At 40.5% G+C, this 19,002-nt stretch overlaps 1 protein-coding gene across 10 annotated transcripts in view; it reads left to right on the forward strand.

The window, feature by feature from the left end:
* Window positions 1-19,002, forward strand: part of AFF3 (ALF transcription elongation factor 3) — a 570,287-nt gene that overhangs the window by 504,007 nt on the left and 47,278 nt on the right. For all 10 annotated transcript variants that reach the window (XM_053890583.1, XM_053890586.1, XM_053890587.1 and 7 more), the window contains one exon: window positions 13,325-13,511. In XM_053890583.1, the coding sequence (XP_053746558.1) occupies window positions 13,325-13,511 (187 nt within the window). The remainder of the gene's footprint in view (window positions 1-13,324; window positions 13,512-19,002) is intronic.

A 19,002-nucleotide genomic window follows, 5' to 3' on the forward strand; every position in this document is an offset into this window, starting at 1 on the left:
TATACAATACCTGTTAGTTTCAGGTGTACATAATAATGCGATAGTTTTATACATTACCAAATTATGTCCATGTTAAGTCTAGTTACCATCTGTCACTACACAAAGTTACTATAGTATTATTGGCTATATTCCCTATGCTGGACATTACATCCCTGTGATCTATTTATTTTATAACTGGAAGTTTGTACCTCCTAATCCTCTTCATCTATTTTGCCCACCAATCACTGCCCCCCTCTGCTGTTAATCAACAGTTTGTTTTCTGTGTCTGAGTCTGTTTCTGTTTTCTTTTGTTTGTTCATTTGTTTTGTTTTGTTAGATTCCATATGTAAGTGAAATCATAAGAGATCTTTCTCTGTCTGACTTGTTTCACTTAGCATTATACCCTCTGGGTCTGTCCATGTTGTCAAAATGGCAAGATTTCATTCTTTTTTATGGCTGAGTAATATTCCAGTGTGTGTGTGTGTGTGTGTGTGTGTGTGTGTGTGTGTGTGACATCTTTTTTATACATTCATCTATTGATAGACACAGGTTGCTTCCATATCTTGGCTATTGTAAATAATGCTGCAATGAACATAGAGGTGCACATAAATCTTCAAATTTGTGTCTTGGTTTTCTTCACATAACACCTAGAAGTGGTATTCCTGGATCATATGATAGTTCTTTTTTTTAGGAACCCCCATACTGTTTTCCATAGCGGCTTCATCAGTTTACATTCCCACCAACAGTGTATGAGAGTTCTCTTTTCTCTACATCCTTAAGAACACTTATTTCTTGTCCTTTTGATACTGGCCATTGTGACAGGTGTGAGGTGATCTCTCATTGTGGTTTTGATTTGCATTTCCCTGATGAGGAGTGATGTTGAGCATCTTTTCATACACCTATTGCCATCCAGATATCTTCCTTGGAAAAGTGTTTATTCAAATTCTCTGTGCATTTTTTATCAGCTACTTTGTTTTTTATATTCAGTTGTATACATTCTTTATATATTTTGGAAACTAACCCCTTATCGAATGCATGATTTGCAAATATCTCCTCCTATTCAGTGGGTTGCCTTTTAATTTTGTTGATGGTTTCCTTCACTGTGCAAAAGCTTTTTAGTTTGACGTAATCTCATTTGTTTATTTTAGCTTTTGTTGCTCTTGCCTGAAGATATTGGTCCCAAAAAAAAACCAAACAAACAAACAAATACTGCGAAGACCAACGTCAAAGAGTTTACTGTCTGTCTGCATTTTCTTCTAGGAGTTTTATGGTTTCAGGTGTTATATTCAAGTCTTTAATCCATTTTAAGTTTATTTTTTATATATGTAGTGAGAAAGTAGTCCAGTTTCATTCTTTTCCATGTAGCTGTCCAGTTCCCCCAACACTATTGAAGAAACTGCCTTTTCCCCATTGTATATTCTTGCCTCCTTTGTTATAGATTAATTGACCATACATGTGCAGGTTTATTTCTGGACTCTCTATTCCATTCCATTAATCTATGAGTCTGTTTTCATGCCAGTACCATACTGTTTTGGTTACTATAGCTTTGTAGTATAATTTGAAATCAGAGAGCATGATACTTCCAGCTTTGTTCTTCTTTCTCAAGATTGCTTTGGCAGGGCACCTGGGTGGCTTAGTTGGTTAAGCATCTGACTTTGGCTCAGGTCATGATCTCACAGTCCATGAGTTCGAGCCCCATGTCAGGCTCTGTGCTGACAGCTCTGAGCCTGGAGCCTGCTTTGGAGTCTGTGTCTCCCTCTCTGCCTGCCCCATCCACACTCATACTCTGTCTCTCACTCTCAAAAATAAATAAACATTTAAAAAATTAAAAAATAAGATTGCTTTGGCTATTTAGGGTCTTTTGTGGTTCCATACAAATTTTCAAATTCTTTGTTCTAGTTCTGTAAAAATTGCTATTGGCATTTTTGTGGGGATTGCACTGAGTCTGTAAATTGCTTGGGGTAGTATAACCATTTTAACAATAGTAATTCTTCCATCTGTGAGCACAGTCTATCTTTCTGTCTATTTGTCTCATCTTCAGTTTCTTTCATTAGTGTCTTATACAGAGTACCTGTCTTCCACCTGCTTAGTTAAATTTATTCCTAGATATTTTATTCTTTTTGATGCCATTATAAATAGGATTATTTCCTTAATTTTTCTCTCTGGCGCCTTGTTATTAACATACAGAAACACAATCAATTTCAGTATGTTCGTTTTGTATTCTGCAACTTCACTGAATTCATTTCTTAGTTCTAATCGTTTTTTGGTGGAATCTTTAGGGTTTTCTATAAATATCTGCACATGGTGACAGTTTTATTTCTTCCTTTCTGATTTGGGAGCCTTTTATTTCTTTCTTGCCTAATTATTGTGGCTAGGATTTCCAGTACTAAGTTGAATAAAGGTAGCGAGAGTGGGCACCCCTGTTTTCTTCCTGATCATAGAGGAAAAGCTTTCAGCTTTTCACCATTGAGTGTGATATTAGCTATGGGTCTGCCATATATGGTCTTTATTGTGTTGAGGTATGTTCCATGCGCACTTTGTTGAGAATTTTTATCATAAGTGGATGTTGAATTTTGTCAAATGCTTTATCTGTACTACTGAAGTGATCATAGGATTTTTATCCTTCATTCTGTTAATGTGTTGATTAATGTGTTGATTAATTTACAGATGCTAAACCACCTTCGCGTCCCTAAACTTGACCATGGTGTGATTCTCTTAATGTATTGTTGAATTCTGTTTGCTAATATTTTGTTGAAGGTTTTTGCATCTGTCTTCATTATGGGTATTGGCTGTAATTTTCTTTTTGTGGTGTCTTTGGTTTTGGTATCAGGGTAATGCTGGCCTCATAAAATGAGTTTGGAAGCATTCCTTCTTCTGCTTTTTTGAGTAATTTGAGGAGCAGTACTAACTCTTCTTTAAGTCATTGGTAGAATTCACCTGTGAAGGCATCAGGTCCTTGACTTTTGGTTTTTGGGAATTTTTAAATTACTAATTCAGTTTTGCTACTTGTAATTGGTCTATTCAGATTTTCAATTCTTCATGATTCAATCTTAGAAGGTTGTATATTTCCAGTTGTCTATCTACCTCTTGTAGGTTTTTCAATTTGTTGGCTTACACTTGTTCATAGCACCCTCATGATCTTTTGTATTTCTGTAGTGTCAGCTGCAACTTCCCCTCTTTAATCTCTGGTTTTATTTATTTGGGCCAACTCTCTTTTTTTTCTTGATGAGTCTGGCTAGAGGTTTATTGATTTTCTTTATCTTTTCAAAGAACCACCTTTTAGTTTCATTGATCTTTCAATTTTTTTAAGTCTCAATTTTATTTACTTCCACTCTGATCTTTATTATTTCCTTCCTTCTACTAACTTTAGGCTTTATTTGTTTTTCTTTTTCTACTTCCTTTAAGTATAGGTTGGATTGTTTACTTGAGATTTTTCTTGTTTCTTGAGGTTGGCCTGTGTTGTCCTTAGGACTGCTTTTGCTTCATCCCATAGATTTGGGGAATTTGTGATTCCATTTCATTTATCTCAAGGTGTTTTTTTAATTTCCTCTTTGATTTCTTCATTGATCCATTGGTTGTTTAGTAGCATATTGTTTATTCTCCAAATGTTTGTGTTTTTTCATTTTCTTCTTGTAATTGATTTCTAATTCATACAGTTCTGATCACAAAAGATGCTTGATATGATTTCAGTCTTCTAGAATTTATTGAGGTTTATTCTGTGACTTAGCATGTGATCTATCCTGGATAATATTCCATATGCACTGGAGATGAACGTTTGCAGATAAAATATTCTGTATGTGAGTTCATCTGACCTAATGTGTTAAGGCCAATGTTTCCTCATTAATTTTCTGCTGTATGATCTATGCATTCATATAACTGGGGTTTTAAAGTCCCTTAATATTATTGTATTACTGTGAATTTGTTCTTTATTTCCATTAATATTTTCTTTATATATTTAGATGCTCCTATGTTGGATGCACCCAAATAAATATATATTTATGAATGTTATATCCTCTTCTTGGATTGTCATCTTTATCATTATGTAATGCCCTTCTTTGTCTTTTGTTACAGTCTTTGTTTTGAAGTCTATTTAGTCTGATATGAGTATTGCTACTTCAGCTTTCTTTTTATTTTTATTTGCATGGAATATCTTTCTCCATTCCTTCATTTTCTGTCTGTGTGTGTTTTTAGGTATGAAGTGAATTGCTTGTAGACAGCATATAAATGGGTCTTGGTTTTTTTACCCTTTGAGCCACTCTGTGTATTTTGATTGGAGCATCTAGTCCATTTACATTTAAAGCAATTAATGATAGGTATGTATTTATTTTCTTTTTTTTCATTTTTTCATGGATTTTTTTGTAGTTCTCATTCTGTTCTTTTGCTTTCTTCCTCTGTGATTTGATAACTTTCTTTAGCTTTATGTTTGTGTTCCTTAATCTTTATTTTTTTGTGTATCTATTGTAGGATTTTGGTTTGTGGTTTCCATGAAGTTCATATATCTTAACCCATATTGTCCTATATATATAGCAGTGTATTTTAATTTTTTTTAATGTTTGTTTATTCTTGAGAGAGAGATAGAGTGCGAATGGGGAGGAACAGAGTGAGAGGGAGACACAGGATCAGAAGCAGGCTCCAGGCTCTGAGCTGTCAGCACAGAGCCCAATGTGGAGCTCGAACTCACAAACTGTGAGATCATGACCTGAGCCACAGTCAGATGCTCAACCGACTGAGCCACCCAGGCACCTCTGTAGCAATGTATTTTAAACTGATAATTACTTAAATTTGAATGCATTCTAAAATCCCTACACTACATTTTATGTTTTTGACATCATATTTTACATCTTTTTATTTTTTGTATCCCTTAACTATTTATTGTAGTTATAGTTGATTTACTATTTTTGTCTTTCAATCTTCATACTAGCTTTCTTTTTTTTTTTTTTAATATTTTTATTATTTTTGAGACAGAGAGAGACAGGGCATGAGCAGGGGAGGGGCAGAGAGAGAGGGGCACACAGAATCCGAAGCAGGCTCCAGGCTCTGAGCTGTCAGCACAGAGCCCGACGTGGGGCTCAAACTCAAGAACCGTGAGATCATGACCTAGGCCGAAGTCGGACACTTAACCGACTGAGCCACCCAGGCACCCCCATACTAGCTTTCTAAGTGGCTGATCCACTGCCTTTACTATATATTTGTCTTTAACAGTGAGGGTTTTTTTTTTAACCAGTGAGTTTTTTTCTTTCATATATTTTCTTTTTTCTACTTGCACCCTTTTCTTGTCTACTTAAAGAAGACCCTTTAACATTTCTTGTGAGGCAAGTTTAGTGGTGATGAACTCCTTTAGTTTTTGCTTATCTGGGAAACTCTATCCTCAATTCTGAGTGATAATCTTGACAGGTAGTGTTTTTGTTTTTTTCCCCTTTTCAGAACTTTAAATATATCCTGCCATTCCCTTCTGAACAGCAAAGTTTCTGCTGAAAATCAGAGTTCTGATGGGGTGATTTCCACTATTCAGTCTTCCAGGTCACTAATTCATTTTTCTGTGTCATCTAATCTGCTGTTGATTCCCTCTAGTGTATTTTTCACTTCAGTTATTGTATTCTACAACTCTTATTGGTTCTTTCTTTCTTATATTTTCTAACTCTTTGTTGAAATTCTCCTGTGTTCCTTCGTTCTTCTCCCAAGTTTGATGAGTGTTTATATGACCATTACTTTGAACTCTTTACCAGGTAAATTACTTATCTCTGTTTCACCAGGGTCTTTTTATGGTTTTATGTTGTTCTTTCCTTTGAAACATGTTTCTCTGTCTCTTTATTTTGTCTTATCTTCTGTTCGTTTCTATTAATTAGGCAGAGTAGCTACCTCTCCCAGGTATGAAGGAGTGGCCTTGTATAGGAGTATCCCCTGTGTAGACTGCATGTGTCTGGTGGCTTTGGCAGGCCACTGGAACTGGAGCAGGTGCAGGCCAGGGGTTCCCAGAGCATTCTGCATCAAAACTGTCCTGATGGGATGGCTGCAGTTGGAGTGAGCACAGGCCAAGAAGTCCCACACTGGGAGCTAATGGAGGCCAGGGCATCCTGGGGCATGCTGCACCAGAGCTTCCCTGGCAGGACAGAGCAGGCATGAGCAGTGGTGTACAAGGGTGCACCATGCCTTGGCTGCCCTTATGGGATGGCTGGAGGAGAGCAAGTGTGAACCAGGACTTCTCTGGACTTATCATGCCAAGGCTACCTTGGCAGGATAGCTCAAACTGGAGCAAGCATGGGCTGGTGGGGTCCCAGGGCATGCTGCATGGGGCCACCTAAGCACGATGGCTGGAGCTGTAACAGGCATGAACCAGGGGCTCCCAGGGCGTGTCACGCTGGGGCCTTCCTGGGGGTACTGCTAAAGCTAGTATAGGCCAGGGACCTGGGACACAATGGGCAGCTCTAGCAATTTGGCTAGAGTACGTCCATCCTGCTCACCCACGCTATCAAGATGGAAGAGGAACATAAAATGTGGCACTTGCCATCACCCCCAACCCTGGAGAGATTTCCAGAGTTTCTACCCATTGACAGATGCTCTCCAGTTAGTAAGTGGATTTCCTTCACTTTGGTCTAGTTGCCACTGTTAAACCACTATTGTTTTGCTGCCCCAGGTGGGTGAATCTGCCCTGTGGGCCCCTTAGGGATAACCCTCCCTACTGTAGGTCACCGTGCTAGGAATTGCATTCCATTATTTCTGTGTTTCTGTCTCACCTACTTTTCTCTGTGTGGTCCTTTTACTGTTTCCTGTGAGGATTTCACTAGGCCCTCAGTTCTTCTTCAGGAAGAATTGCTCTATCTGTAGGTATAGAATGAGCAAGTCCATGGGAGGAGATGAGTTCAGAGTCTTCTTACACTGCCATCTTGGTCCACTCTCTTCACAAAGTGGATTCTTAACAAATATCACACCAATATCATGCCTTTCTCTCATACCATTTACTCTGAACATAACTTTTAAGTACTTACCTTTTCAACTTTAACATTTTTACAACCGTTTGAGTCATTTTTCTCACAATGGTATATGCATTCTTTGTGATGGACCTTTCTAGCTTTGGTACATAAACTATTAAAATCTGAGCTTAATTTCCACTATAAATGGTTGTTAAATAATGAACAGGGACTGCAGCAGACACCTGCATGTTTGTTTCATTCATCAGCTTTTGATACAATTAACCAGAACAGAGGTTGGAAGTATTGAGAGAGAGTTCCTTTCCACGTGGGAAATATCACATAGGCCATTCCCATTCTGGAACAAAATACTGACGTACTTTTCCCAATTCCTTCTGCTAGGTACAGCTAAGATCTTTAGATATTATAAAACAAACAAGTCTGTAAGACAGAGAGAAAGCAGATCAGCTAGGGACTTACGGCCCAAGAAAGGCATGGTGGTTAGTTCACTAGGTCTTCATTTTTCCTCATATAGCCCAGAGCAGATACTGGAAAGGCCAGCAACCTGGAAATGCCAACAGGCACAAATTTAAAAAAATAAAAATAAAATCCCCAAGAAAGCCAGCTCTCTCTAGTAAGAGAACCAGGAAGCAGGTGTCCTAGCAAGAAGAAAACTTTTAGACAATAGCTGCTGTGTTCCAGTCAAACACCATGGGGGAAAGAAGTGACGTTTCCACCCTCATCAGGAAAAGGCAAAGTTAGGAGCCTCGAATTCCTTCCCCCCCATCCTGCCCAACTGTAAAGAGATACCTCTCTGCCCCCTTGCTGGTATTGTGTTAGTGGATGCCTGCTAAACCAAGCACTTTTACTGAAATGCTAAGTCTTATAATACCAAAAATGTTCAGCATACAATAGAACATCACTAATCATATCAAGAAACTGGAAGATCTCAACTTGAATGAGAAAAGACAATCAACAGATGCCAATAGTGGATGATCTAAATATTACAACTGTCTGACAAGGATTTTAAAGGAACCATTATAAAATGCTTCAACAAGCAATTAGAAACACACTTGAAACAAATGAAAACATAGAGTCTCAGCAAAGAAATAAAAGATATAAAGAGAAATCAATTGGCAATTGTAAAACTGAAAAATTCAATAACTGAAATTTTAAAATTCAGTGAATGAGCCCCAAAAGAGAATGAAGATAACAGAGAAAAGAATTTGTGGTCCTGAAGATAGAATGATAGACATTGCCAGTATGAACAACAGAGAAACATTTTATACAGAACCAGCGGTCCTATCAGTTTTGTATTTTGGAAGATAATTTCAGCAATGGTGAACCTCCTGTGCCATCTTTTACCATTTTCACTTCTCATAATGTAGTTATAGTTTTAGACTAATTAATATGAATAAAGATGCTATCAGAAAAGGAATATTGTTGCCAGGGCACTGATCACACTTTGGAAATCAAGCATTTGGGAATCAGTACAGAGTGTTGAGTGAGAAAGGGCTGTCACTTCTTCTAAAATACCATCATCTGGCCAGTACAAGTAGAGTGGTCACAGGAAGTGAGGCACCCTGCTAGGCATCACAGCTGTCCACACGGTGCCAACCAGGCAGAGAGCCTTTCACATGTGAGTTGAAAGCTTGTGACAACTTTGGGTATGTATCCAGGCCCCACAATACACTTGGCAGGCATGAGCACCCTTCACTGTGAGATCCGGGATTTGTCATTTAAGTTGCAGATCTTTTCTTTTACTGTCCTTCAGACTTCACCCAGGCCAGATTTGGAAAGGAATGTGTCACTGCAGGGAAAGGAGGGAACACAGCAACAGATCATTTAGAATCAAGCTGAGACTCTCTCAAAGGTGTCTTTGGTCTTGACTGTTCACAAACCAGCAAAACATTGCATAAAATCAAAATATAAAAAGTAAATAAACCATCCAAGAGAGAACTGTGCTTAAATTATAGCAGAAAAAATTTAGAGCACATTTAAAGCAATATTCTCTGAAAGGAAAAAGTGTTAAAATCAGAAGATCAAACAAATATCCATTGATAGATAATGGATCAGGAATATATATATATCTATAGATATATAGATATATAGATATATATCTATATCTCAGGAAGATATGTATATACACACACACAGACATATATATATGCCCACATACATACATATATATACATATACACACAATGGAATATTACTCAGCCATCAAAAAGAATGAAATCAGGGCGCCTGGGTGGCTCAGTCGATTGGGCATCCGACTTCGGCTCAGGTCATGATCTCGCGGTCTGTGAGTTCAAGCCCCACGTCGTGCTCTGTGCTGACGGCTCATAGCCTAGAGTCTGTTTCAGATTCTGTGTCTCCCTCTCTCTCTGACCTCCCCCGTTCATTCTCTGTCTCTCTCTGTCTCAAAAATAAATAAACGTTAAAAAATAAAAAAATAAAAAAGAATGAAATCTTGCCATTTGCAATGATGTGGTCAGAGCTAGAGTGTATTGTGCTAAGTGAAATAAATCAGTCAGAGAAAGACAAATACCACATGATTTCACTCATATGTGAAATTTGAGAAACAGATGAACATAGGGGAACAGAAAAAGAGAGAGGGGGGAAGCAAATCATAAGAGACTCATAACTATAGAAAACAAACTGAGGATTGCTGGAGGGGAAGTGGGCAGGGGACAGGCTAAATGGGTGATGGGTATTAAGGAAGCCACTTGTTGTGATGAGCACTGGGTATTATATTTAAGTGATGAATCACTAAATTCTACACCTGAAACCAATTTTGCCATATATGTTAACTAACTAGAATTTAAATACAGACTTGAAATTAAAAAAAAAAAAATCCTATGGTAAAAAAAAAAAAAAGTTGGAGGATCACAAGAGGTGCTGAAATCCCTTTAAATATTTTCTTTATTGGGGTGCCTTGGTGTCTTAGTTGGTTAAACGTCTGATTTTGGCTCAGGTCATGATCTTGCGGTTCGGGGGTTTGAGCACCACATCAGGCTCTGTGCTGACAGCTCAGAGCCTGGAGCCTGCCTCAGACTCTGTGTCTCCCTCTCTTTCTGCCCCTACCCTGTTCACACTCTGTCTCTCTCTCAAGCATTAAACATTAAAAAAAAAAAAAAAATTTTTAAATTTTCTTTATTGGAAAAGAGAGATTATAACCCTTTTGAAAGGTTAAATCCCTTTTTTAAACTCATTAACCCAATGATAGATTTTCTCTATTGATTTTTTCATTCAGTAATCACATGTAAATGCCCCATTATGTCCCAGGCACTGTGCTAAGTTTAATGATGCAAAGACTTTTATTCCATTATCTCAGTAATGTTGTCACATCTGCAGACTCAATGGCACTGTCTTCCTGAAATGACATAGAGGTCAAAAGCTCTCCTAAATATTGTCCAGGGCTGTGTCATCATGTCAACCGATCTGTGTTATCATTTTAGGAAAAAGTTAATTTTTAGTTAAGTTCATATTTTTTTAATATCTTTGGTATGGAAACATGACAACTAGTTGGCACACTAACGTGCTCAGTTTGCAACTTCAAATATGTTAAGCCTGAAGTCTTCTTTCCAGAAGATCTTTCTGGTACGTCTTTTTCCATCTTCTCGATTCCATGACTCCCAAGAGCCCTCCTAGTTTAACTGCTCTCAGCCTTCTATATTAATATTAGTCTGCAGTGATGACGGTCCCCAGCTTCCTCCTCTGTTGTGCCCCCTCCCCTTCCTGCTGCAGCAGCCCACAGAGACAAAGCAGCTTCCTGCATTCATGGCTATAACATTCGTTATGCCAAGGCCAGATCGACTAACTGTCCCTCAAGGACCTGCACTAAGACTAGTTACTGGAGTAGCCTTCATGGAGGTTAGAATAGTTATCTTGATCCCTCAGCTGGAGCCATGACAGTCTTTCCAGGCTCCCATCCTTGACATGGATTGTTTCTGGTGACATATTCTCTACCCAGACCATTGAAACATGAATATATTTGATTCTGACCCCAGAAGCATGGTAAGCCTCACAGCCTTACAACCAAAGCACGAAGGAAAACCTAAAAGTCCTGGCTGTCTCAACTGTTTTCAAAACAAATAATAGTTATGCCAGTAAAACTGTCATTTTAAGTGAATTTCCTAATTTAAGGAAGGAAAACATAAAAGCATAAGGCTTTTCTGCCAGTCTTCTTCAGATCAGAGATTCTTTCTCCTTGGGCTAGTATGTCTCATTACTCCAGGACAGCAGTCATAAAAGGAAGGCAGCATGGTAACTGTTTAATGGACATTTTCTCAGAAATTAAAGTGCCGCTTTTCAAAAGACAGTCAATCACTTTGTGGTGCAGGCCCCAGGGAACTGCACACACATTGCTGCTTCTGCCGCACACACAACGCCCAGGTACACACAGCACCAGCATCACATGTTTTTGTTGTTTGAATTAAAGCAAGTAGAATGTACTGCTCAGTGATCAAAGCCTTTGACATATAAAATCAATCAAAATGCTCTTTATTCATCATAATTTCCCCATCTTCAGCAAATGCCATTCCAAAGTATGGCAGGGAGACCTGTCTCTTTCTTCCAATATGTGTTGCTTTGGGGGTTTTGTTTTTGTTTTTGTTTTTGTTTTTGTTTTTGTTTTTGTTTTTGTTTTGAGTTTTAAGGTTGGGGGTTGTATTTGGGGGAAGTGGTATTGTTTAGTTGTTTGGAGTTTTTCCCCCAGTGTTTTGGGGCCTACTGACAAACTATTATGGATCTCAGATGTTCGTGTTTGGTCAGGATCTATAGCCTTTTTTGTTTGTTTGTTTTATGACCCCACTGATAGTAGCCATCTGTACAGGAAAAATGGATTTTGGTTCATAAAGAAAGAAAGAAATATTACAGCCCTTTGATCATTAACTTTCCCTTCCCCACCTTTTTCTAAAGATCCAGGATTCCTCCCTCAGCACCAGACACGAACGATAGTCTGGTAAAGAAACCACTACACCTCAGGCGAGGCATAAATGTGCCTATGTTGTCTGATGTTGAAGAATTTTGTCAGACAGTAGGTACAGACCATGACATTGGTGAAAGAAATAAAAACCACTAGGGAAGGTTATGTTCCAGCTCCATTTTCCTCAAACCCTGCAGTTCAAACCGATGCCTCTATTTTCCGCTGTATCCTACAAGATAGTTGCTTGTCATTCTTCTAAAGAAGCAAGGCTCCAGTGAATATTAACCCCCCTTCCTGCCCCCACGCTGAGGATTTATGAGAATCTGTCTTTGGGCAAAACACTAGTCCAGGATTTAAGGGGTGGGTGAAAGGGTCCTTCACCTTGTCCAGGCTGCTTTGCACTTAAGGCCATAAACGCTGACAAGTTCCCCCACCCCTGGCCTTCACTAATGTCCAGTCCTGATGAAGCAGTATAGTCACAGTTGGAAGTGGCCAGCAGATATTTGCTGACTCAACATTCAAAAGTGATCACTGCATTTCCTGGGTTCAGAATTTGACCTCAAAAGAATAGATTCAGGCATGTTGCAATACAGTTAATAAAGGACTTTGAAGATGTTGAATATGATGTGAGTACTGAAACTTTCTTTTTGGCTCGAGCACTCCTTGGGTGCATATGTGCTCTTTGAATTTTTGTGGTTAATTACCATTAGAAAGTGTCAATTTTTCCTGTTGTCTTTGAGTATATAATGACTTCTGGCAAATTTCAGAATGGATATGAATATTGAGCATAAATTTGAAATGCTATTGCTATAAGCCACTGCACTGGGGTTACATTTTAAAATCTGGAATATATAAAAATGTGTAAGGGATGGATCTTTAGTTCTTTAACAAAGAGTTCAAAGGAAAGTTACTGTTTATAAAGTAAGCCAGCTCCTACAAAGACTCCAGCAGTCAACTCCATGGGCAGGAAGAGGTAGGAAACAGGACTGTAACTTTGATGATCCCACAGTCTCCAGAACCTTCCAGCAGGCCATGAAAGCACAGAGAAGAATGCTGTGCCCTTCCTCATAGCCCACTTCCTAAAATAAAGCAAACAGACATTTTCAATCTTCACAAAATATTTCAAGCATTTTGGATTTCCTTGCATTTTTGTAGACAATTGGATTCTAGAGGGTGCATTTGCAAAGCCATTCCCAGAAACAGTCATTCTGAAATGACAGCACCCTCCTTTCTAAAATGGCCACCAAATAACTAATGCCAGGCTATCACGGGGCACCAGCTTTCATTCCCAATTATATTTTTATATACATATATATATATTTTTTTTAACCATTAGGAAGCCATTGACCCGATGATGGCCCTTCATGTTCCAGGTGATGGTTGACAGACGTGCAGCCTGTGTGCTTCTTCTCTCCTTTGGTCGAATGACAGCTTGCTCGGTGGTGTTTCGTGTTTGCTCACTTGGTTTTCCTTCCCTCTCCTTCCCGGGGGCCTCGTGGGCTGGCAGCGCCGTGGTCCAGCAGGCCAACTGCAGAGCCTCTGTGCCTTCCAGCAAGGGCAGCAGCAGCGGCAGCAGCAGCGGCAGCAGCAGCTCCTCCAGTGACTCAGAGAGCAGCTCGGGATCTGACTCGGAGACGGAGAGCAGTTCCAGCGAGAGTGAGGGCAGCAAGCCTCCCCACTACTCCAGCCCCGAGGTAAGAGCCTGAGCCCCTCCCGCCCTCCGCGCCTCTCTCAGTGAGCACAATAAATCCCCTGGAGTCTGGTTCTCACACCTCCCGCCCTCCCCCACCCCACCCCTCTTCCTCAGAAAGCGGGACTGGCCTGGAGGCTACCACCGCTTGGCAGCCTGTCAGGGTTTGTTTGGGTTCATCATCTTCCCCACTCTGTCCCCTCCTCACAGTTCTCCTAATTACAGAGCTCCCTTTGAAGTACAGACACTTCGTCTTTCATTGTCCAAAAATCTCTATCTCAACTTTCGGTATGCTGTACACATCACCGCCTGGAAATAACCTCTAGATCAGGTCTCCCTAATAACTAGGAGGCAATAACTAGGCAGGGCAGTTCACCACCTGGGAAGAGTGACCACCCATAAATCAGGGGCAAAGGAGTGTTATGGATTAGACATGCTTAGAATCCTATCTTTTTGCAGTTTGTCACTGATTAGAGGAACAAGGACTATAAATATTAATAAAACCTTCTTAACTGCATTTTCTTTGTGAAAATATAAAAAGAAAAATTAGCATCAACCTACAAATAATAATGAAACCTTTATAGCTATGATGAGTATCTATGTGGAAAATTTAGGTGTTTCATATAAAAGCATTATAAGGTACCAATAAAAACCATTGCTATTCCTACTTTAAAGGGGAAAGGGGGAAATTAAAGAGTAATTCAGTGCATGGAGATTCTCGAGAGAGGGTTGAAGGAAACTTCTCAAGTCCCTGGAACTGTAAGGGTAGACTTTGATTGCTAAAGAAAGAATAAAATACAGTTTCTCCTTGGGTGTGTAAACATTTGGCATTACCATGGATCATAGGATTTAAGTTTTTTTGCCTACAGCCCTCTGTACCACTTTGGGGACCAAATTTCTAAATAGGCTCTGAAATAAAACCGAAGTCACTTTTGCAAACCCTGGCAGTGAAAGGGGAGCACTGCTAAGGGCCTGCAGGATCTACGTTGCCAGCTTTGTACCTGTGACTCACGACATCATCACACCCAAAAGCAACTGTGTTTTTATCTGGAGTTCATAGACTGGCTCCTAAATTCCCTCAGGTTTTTCCCCTTCCAGTCTCCTCCTCTCAGGAGGCTAAGGCTTTTTGCAGAAGCATTGAGAATTTCCCCTAAGTGCTCATTTCCTATAGTACCTTTCTGCTCTTCACTGAGATCTCTCCATTCGTCCCAAAATAAACCATCTCTCCATCTCTCCTGCCTTTTTCTCTCCTTTCCATGATGCTTACCTCCTCCCCCATCTCTCTCTATTTCTGTCTCTGTCTCCCAATATAACAGGAAGGCCCTTAGCAACATCAACCTATAAACGCCACAGGTTGATATAACCCTGACTTTCCAGAATCTAAATTGTTATTCCTTCTTCATAATTTCATTCATTCACTCACTCATTTTGTTCATTCCACAAATATTTACTGAGCATCTGCCAAGGGGCTTAGCTCTGGAATACAGCAGTTATCTGACAGGAGAGGTCCCTGTCTTCAGGGAACTGGCATTCTAATGGGAATAACTTGAAACAAAAAAGTACAGGAGTGAAACAAAATAAGGAGTTGAGAAGCCATCCTAATGCTATAATTTGTTGAGAAATTCCAGAATATTTAGTTATAAGAAATAACTGGGTACCAGGGACATGGCAAAGGGCAGTGGAGATGCATAAAAAGTGTTAGTGTCCGTGAACAACCCTTCCTCCAGTCTCTTTGTGACTTTGAAGGTTAAATTCATGAATGTTGGGTCTTATTTTCATGCTGAAATGTGAATCCTGGAGCTTCTGGATGAGGCTAAACCTCATCTAAGAGAGGTACAGTTATAAAGTGCTTGGAGGAAATTCTTTTTAAATGTCACTAGATAATTACAAAGACTTGAACTTCTTGGTGATGAAAGGAAGCTCTCGTGGAGGAAGCTTCCAGCAGCTATCCAGGGCCCCTCACCAAGGAAGGGAGCGCAAGTCTACTACAGCAGGCCTAAAAGTTTAAGTTGCCTAAAGCCACAGAGTTTCAACTCCCTGCTTCTCTGTGCAGAGGGAATGCAGAAGTGACAAGCTATGTATTAGCCACGATGCCTGTTACTGCTGTCTGCTGGAAAGGAATGTATCAGTTGGAGTAAAAGTAAGATTTAACATTTTCCCTGAGATGAATACAGACACACACCCTTTAAAAATAAAATGAGTCTGCAGAATGAAAATCACAAAGATAGGAGGTAGCATTCTATGGCTGACCCTCCCCAGCATCTCTGTTTTACTGTGACTTGGCTGGCCCACGTCATCTTAAGGAGAGCGGTGAGATTCCTTTTCCTGAACCCCACAAGACAATTGGACTCTGTATATCCACACGTCTCACATTCCACTGCACAGACAATTCGTACGGCTGCTTTGAACAAAATGCTCCTGGCCATCACTTACCTGCTGGTACCATCCTGATGTGGGAGTACAAGGAGGCATGCATGATGGTCCAAGGCACCTGCACGCTCCCCTTCTACGTGCCAGCACGGGAAACCCACTGGGCCCAGCTAAGTTTCATCTGAACTGTTCTTCATGGCTGTGGTTGTAGAAAGGCACTTATTTTACATGAATCACCGTAGGTAATGTCATATCTGCGGCTAGCACGGAAGAGCCGCTGTGAACAGTGTTTCCATACTACAGATCCCCTTTCGGTAGCCTGATATTTGCTTAGTTGTTCTCAGCCTAATTTCCTTCACTTGTGTTTTATCTTCTTTCCTGGCATGGTGCATCCTTTCATGTGTGAGCTTTCCAGGGGGAAGCACCTTCCCCCTCAGCTAGTACATGAGCTCCCTAGAGCGGTATTCCACAAGTAATAGGTGTCACATGGGAAAAAGAAACCCCGGTCACATGATTGTATGGAGTGTCAGGATAAAGTCGGTTTAACCCATCTCTTTAGGGCAACACCCAGCCCTTAAATATTGCTCATGTAAACTGTTTTCCATTGTGGCATTTCCCAAACTTATCTGACCCTGGAAACTTTTCTTCATGGAATATATGAACTGAATGCACATTTTGGAAAATGCTGCCTTAGCTTGTTCCTAAAAATCAACAGAAATGTGACACAAGTCACTCATTGATTAAACAGGCATTTCCTCAATTAGGCATCTGTGGGGTCCATGGCAGCGGGTGCTATGAAGGATGTAGATGAAGCAGGAACTAAAATCCACAGTGGAGAGCTTGTGCATGAATCAGAAGGAAGATTAATCAGGAAGGAGAGTCATGACCGAAAATACAAAGCAGCAGGAAGATTAATCAGGAAGGAGAGTCATGACCGAAAATACAAAGCAGCCAGCAAGCACACAGGCACCACCAGGCAAAAACCCTGAGGAAGTCGGCCCGCAGGAAGTTAACCATAGTCACCAGCAGGCCAGTGGATGAGGGCCCTAAGCCCTGAGTTTTTCCTCCTCCACTGCCACTTAGCTCTTCACCATTGAAGCTTCCTTGGCCACAACTGCCTTATCCCAAAAATGACAGGTATTCCTGTTCTGCCTAATCTGTAAACCTGTTCTGAGGAATAAAGGATATAATTTGAGTGAAAGCTCATTGTAAGTGGTTCTTTTTTTTTTTTTTTAATTTTTTTTTTCAACGTTTTTTATTTTATTTTTGGGACAGAGAGAGACAGAGCATGAACGGGGGAGGGGCAGAGAGAGAGGGAGACACAGAATCGGAAACAGGCTCCAGGCTCCGAGCCATCAGCCCAGAGCCTGACGCGGGGCTCGAACTCACGGACCGCGAGATCGTGACCTGGCTGAAGTCGGACGCTTAACCGACTGCGCCACCCAGGCGCCCCGTAAGTGGTTCTTATTAGGAGCAAAGCACAGCAATTGGCCTCCCTAACCTGTTACAGACACTGCAAACAATACAAAAAAAAAAAAAAAACAGAGTTCAGGTCCTCTGAAAGAAGTGTTTGGCTTTGTTGAAGACCCAAGATGCATACATGTGAAATCAATATGAACATCACAAGACTATGCAGTTAAAAAGACAAAACAAAAACAACAACAACAACAAAAACGACTATGTGGTTGAGGATAATAAAGGCCAACAGGTATTGCTTGGAGTGGTGTTCTTGAAAAATTAGACCTAATTCTGTCATTTTAGGTTGAAGAGCAACATTTCTCAAAGGAATGAGGTCCCCCTTTCATGAAGCTATGCCAGTGAGTAATGGGAGATCAGGCAAAGCAGCGGATTAGGTCTAATAAATAAACACTAAAAGTTTTTATTTGAGTAGGTGACACACAATGTTACATTAGTTTCAGGTGTACAACATAGTGATTTGACAAGCTTAAATAGTATGCTATTGAGAATCTTTAAACTTAAGCAAATACGGGTTTAGTCTTGGTAATGCCTGGTAGCTCTGCAGCCTTGGACATGTCTCAACCTCTCTGAGCCTCATCTACAAATTAGGGGTGATAATATTTCTTACTTGTATGGATTAGATTAGATGATATCTGTAAAGTGGGAGGCACATTGTAGTTGCTCAGCAGTGAAAGATGACTGTGAGATAATAGATGCCCTTGAAAACCAGCCCAAGGCATTTGGATTTCCTTTGAAAGGCAATAGGAGGTCATTGTAGATCCTTAAGAAAGGAGGTATGAGTTAGCAATGTGTTGAAAATGGTACTTTAGACTGATGTTTTCAGCTGTGGAGTGCAGGGAAAAAATGACACTAAAGCACATCAGACAACGGGCCCATACTAAATTTATGAAATTCTCCCCTTCACTGTTAATGCTCCCATCAGGAAATTTTAGTGCAACTCTCCCCATGTGCAGCTGCGCTTTTGGCCATAGGCAGTTGTCTGTGTTCTCTGACATAAGACACGTGGGCTGTGGAAGGCTCAGGATGGCGGGGGTGAGGGCGAGGTAGATGTAGTGTTAAACATGGTGGCAGGACCAGTGTGAGTTCATGCTCAGCCATAAATGTTTTTACCTTCTCCCAAAATGTGTCCCCTTTCTGCCAGAGGCCCTTTCAGCATCCATTAGTATTGACCGTGTCCCATGACACTAGGGAAGCTGAGGCACACAAGTCACTGACTTGCCAGTGGTCACATAGTGAGGGAAATATGGGGCAAGGAGGAGACACTGTCAGAAGCCATAAATTGTTTGCCACCACATGAGCTTTCAGCCACACTCCGCTAAACCCAGGGAAGGCGAGGGCTTCCCATTGGCCACAAAGCTGTTCTGTGTCCTGCTGTCCTGCTTTCTGTCTTGCATGCATCTCCCACAGTATGTACGAGGTGTGCTCTTAGGGTTCCTGTGTTCCCTTTCTCTGGAGAAGCCAAAATAAGGTGAGGTCAGAATTTATGCAGAACAACCCAGAGGTGCAAAATGATAACTTTTTGTTCTTTTGCATCTTGCTGTAGAGCCCTGGTCCTTTTGGTACATGAAAACCAACAAAGCAAAAAGTCAAGTCGAAGGCCAGACTCCTCATTGAGGCCATGAGGGTTTCACCTCCCACACCTGTGT

This window comes from Panthera pardus, unplaced genomic scaffold (genome assembly GCF_024362965.1).
Source record: "Panthera pardus isolate Hobbes unplaced genomic scaffold, ASM2436296v1 HiC_scaffold_25, whole genome shotgun sequence".
NCBI lineage: Eukaryota > Metazoa > Chordata > Mammalia > Carnivora > Felidae > Panthera > Panthera pardus.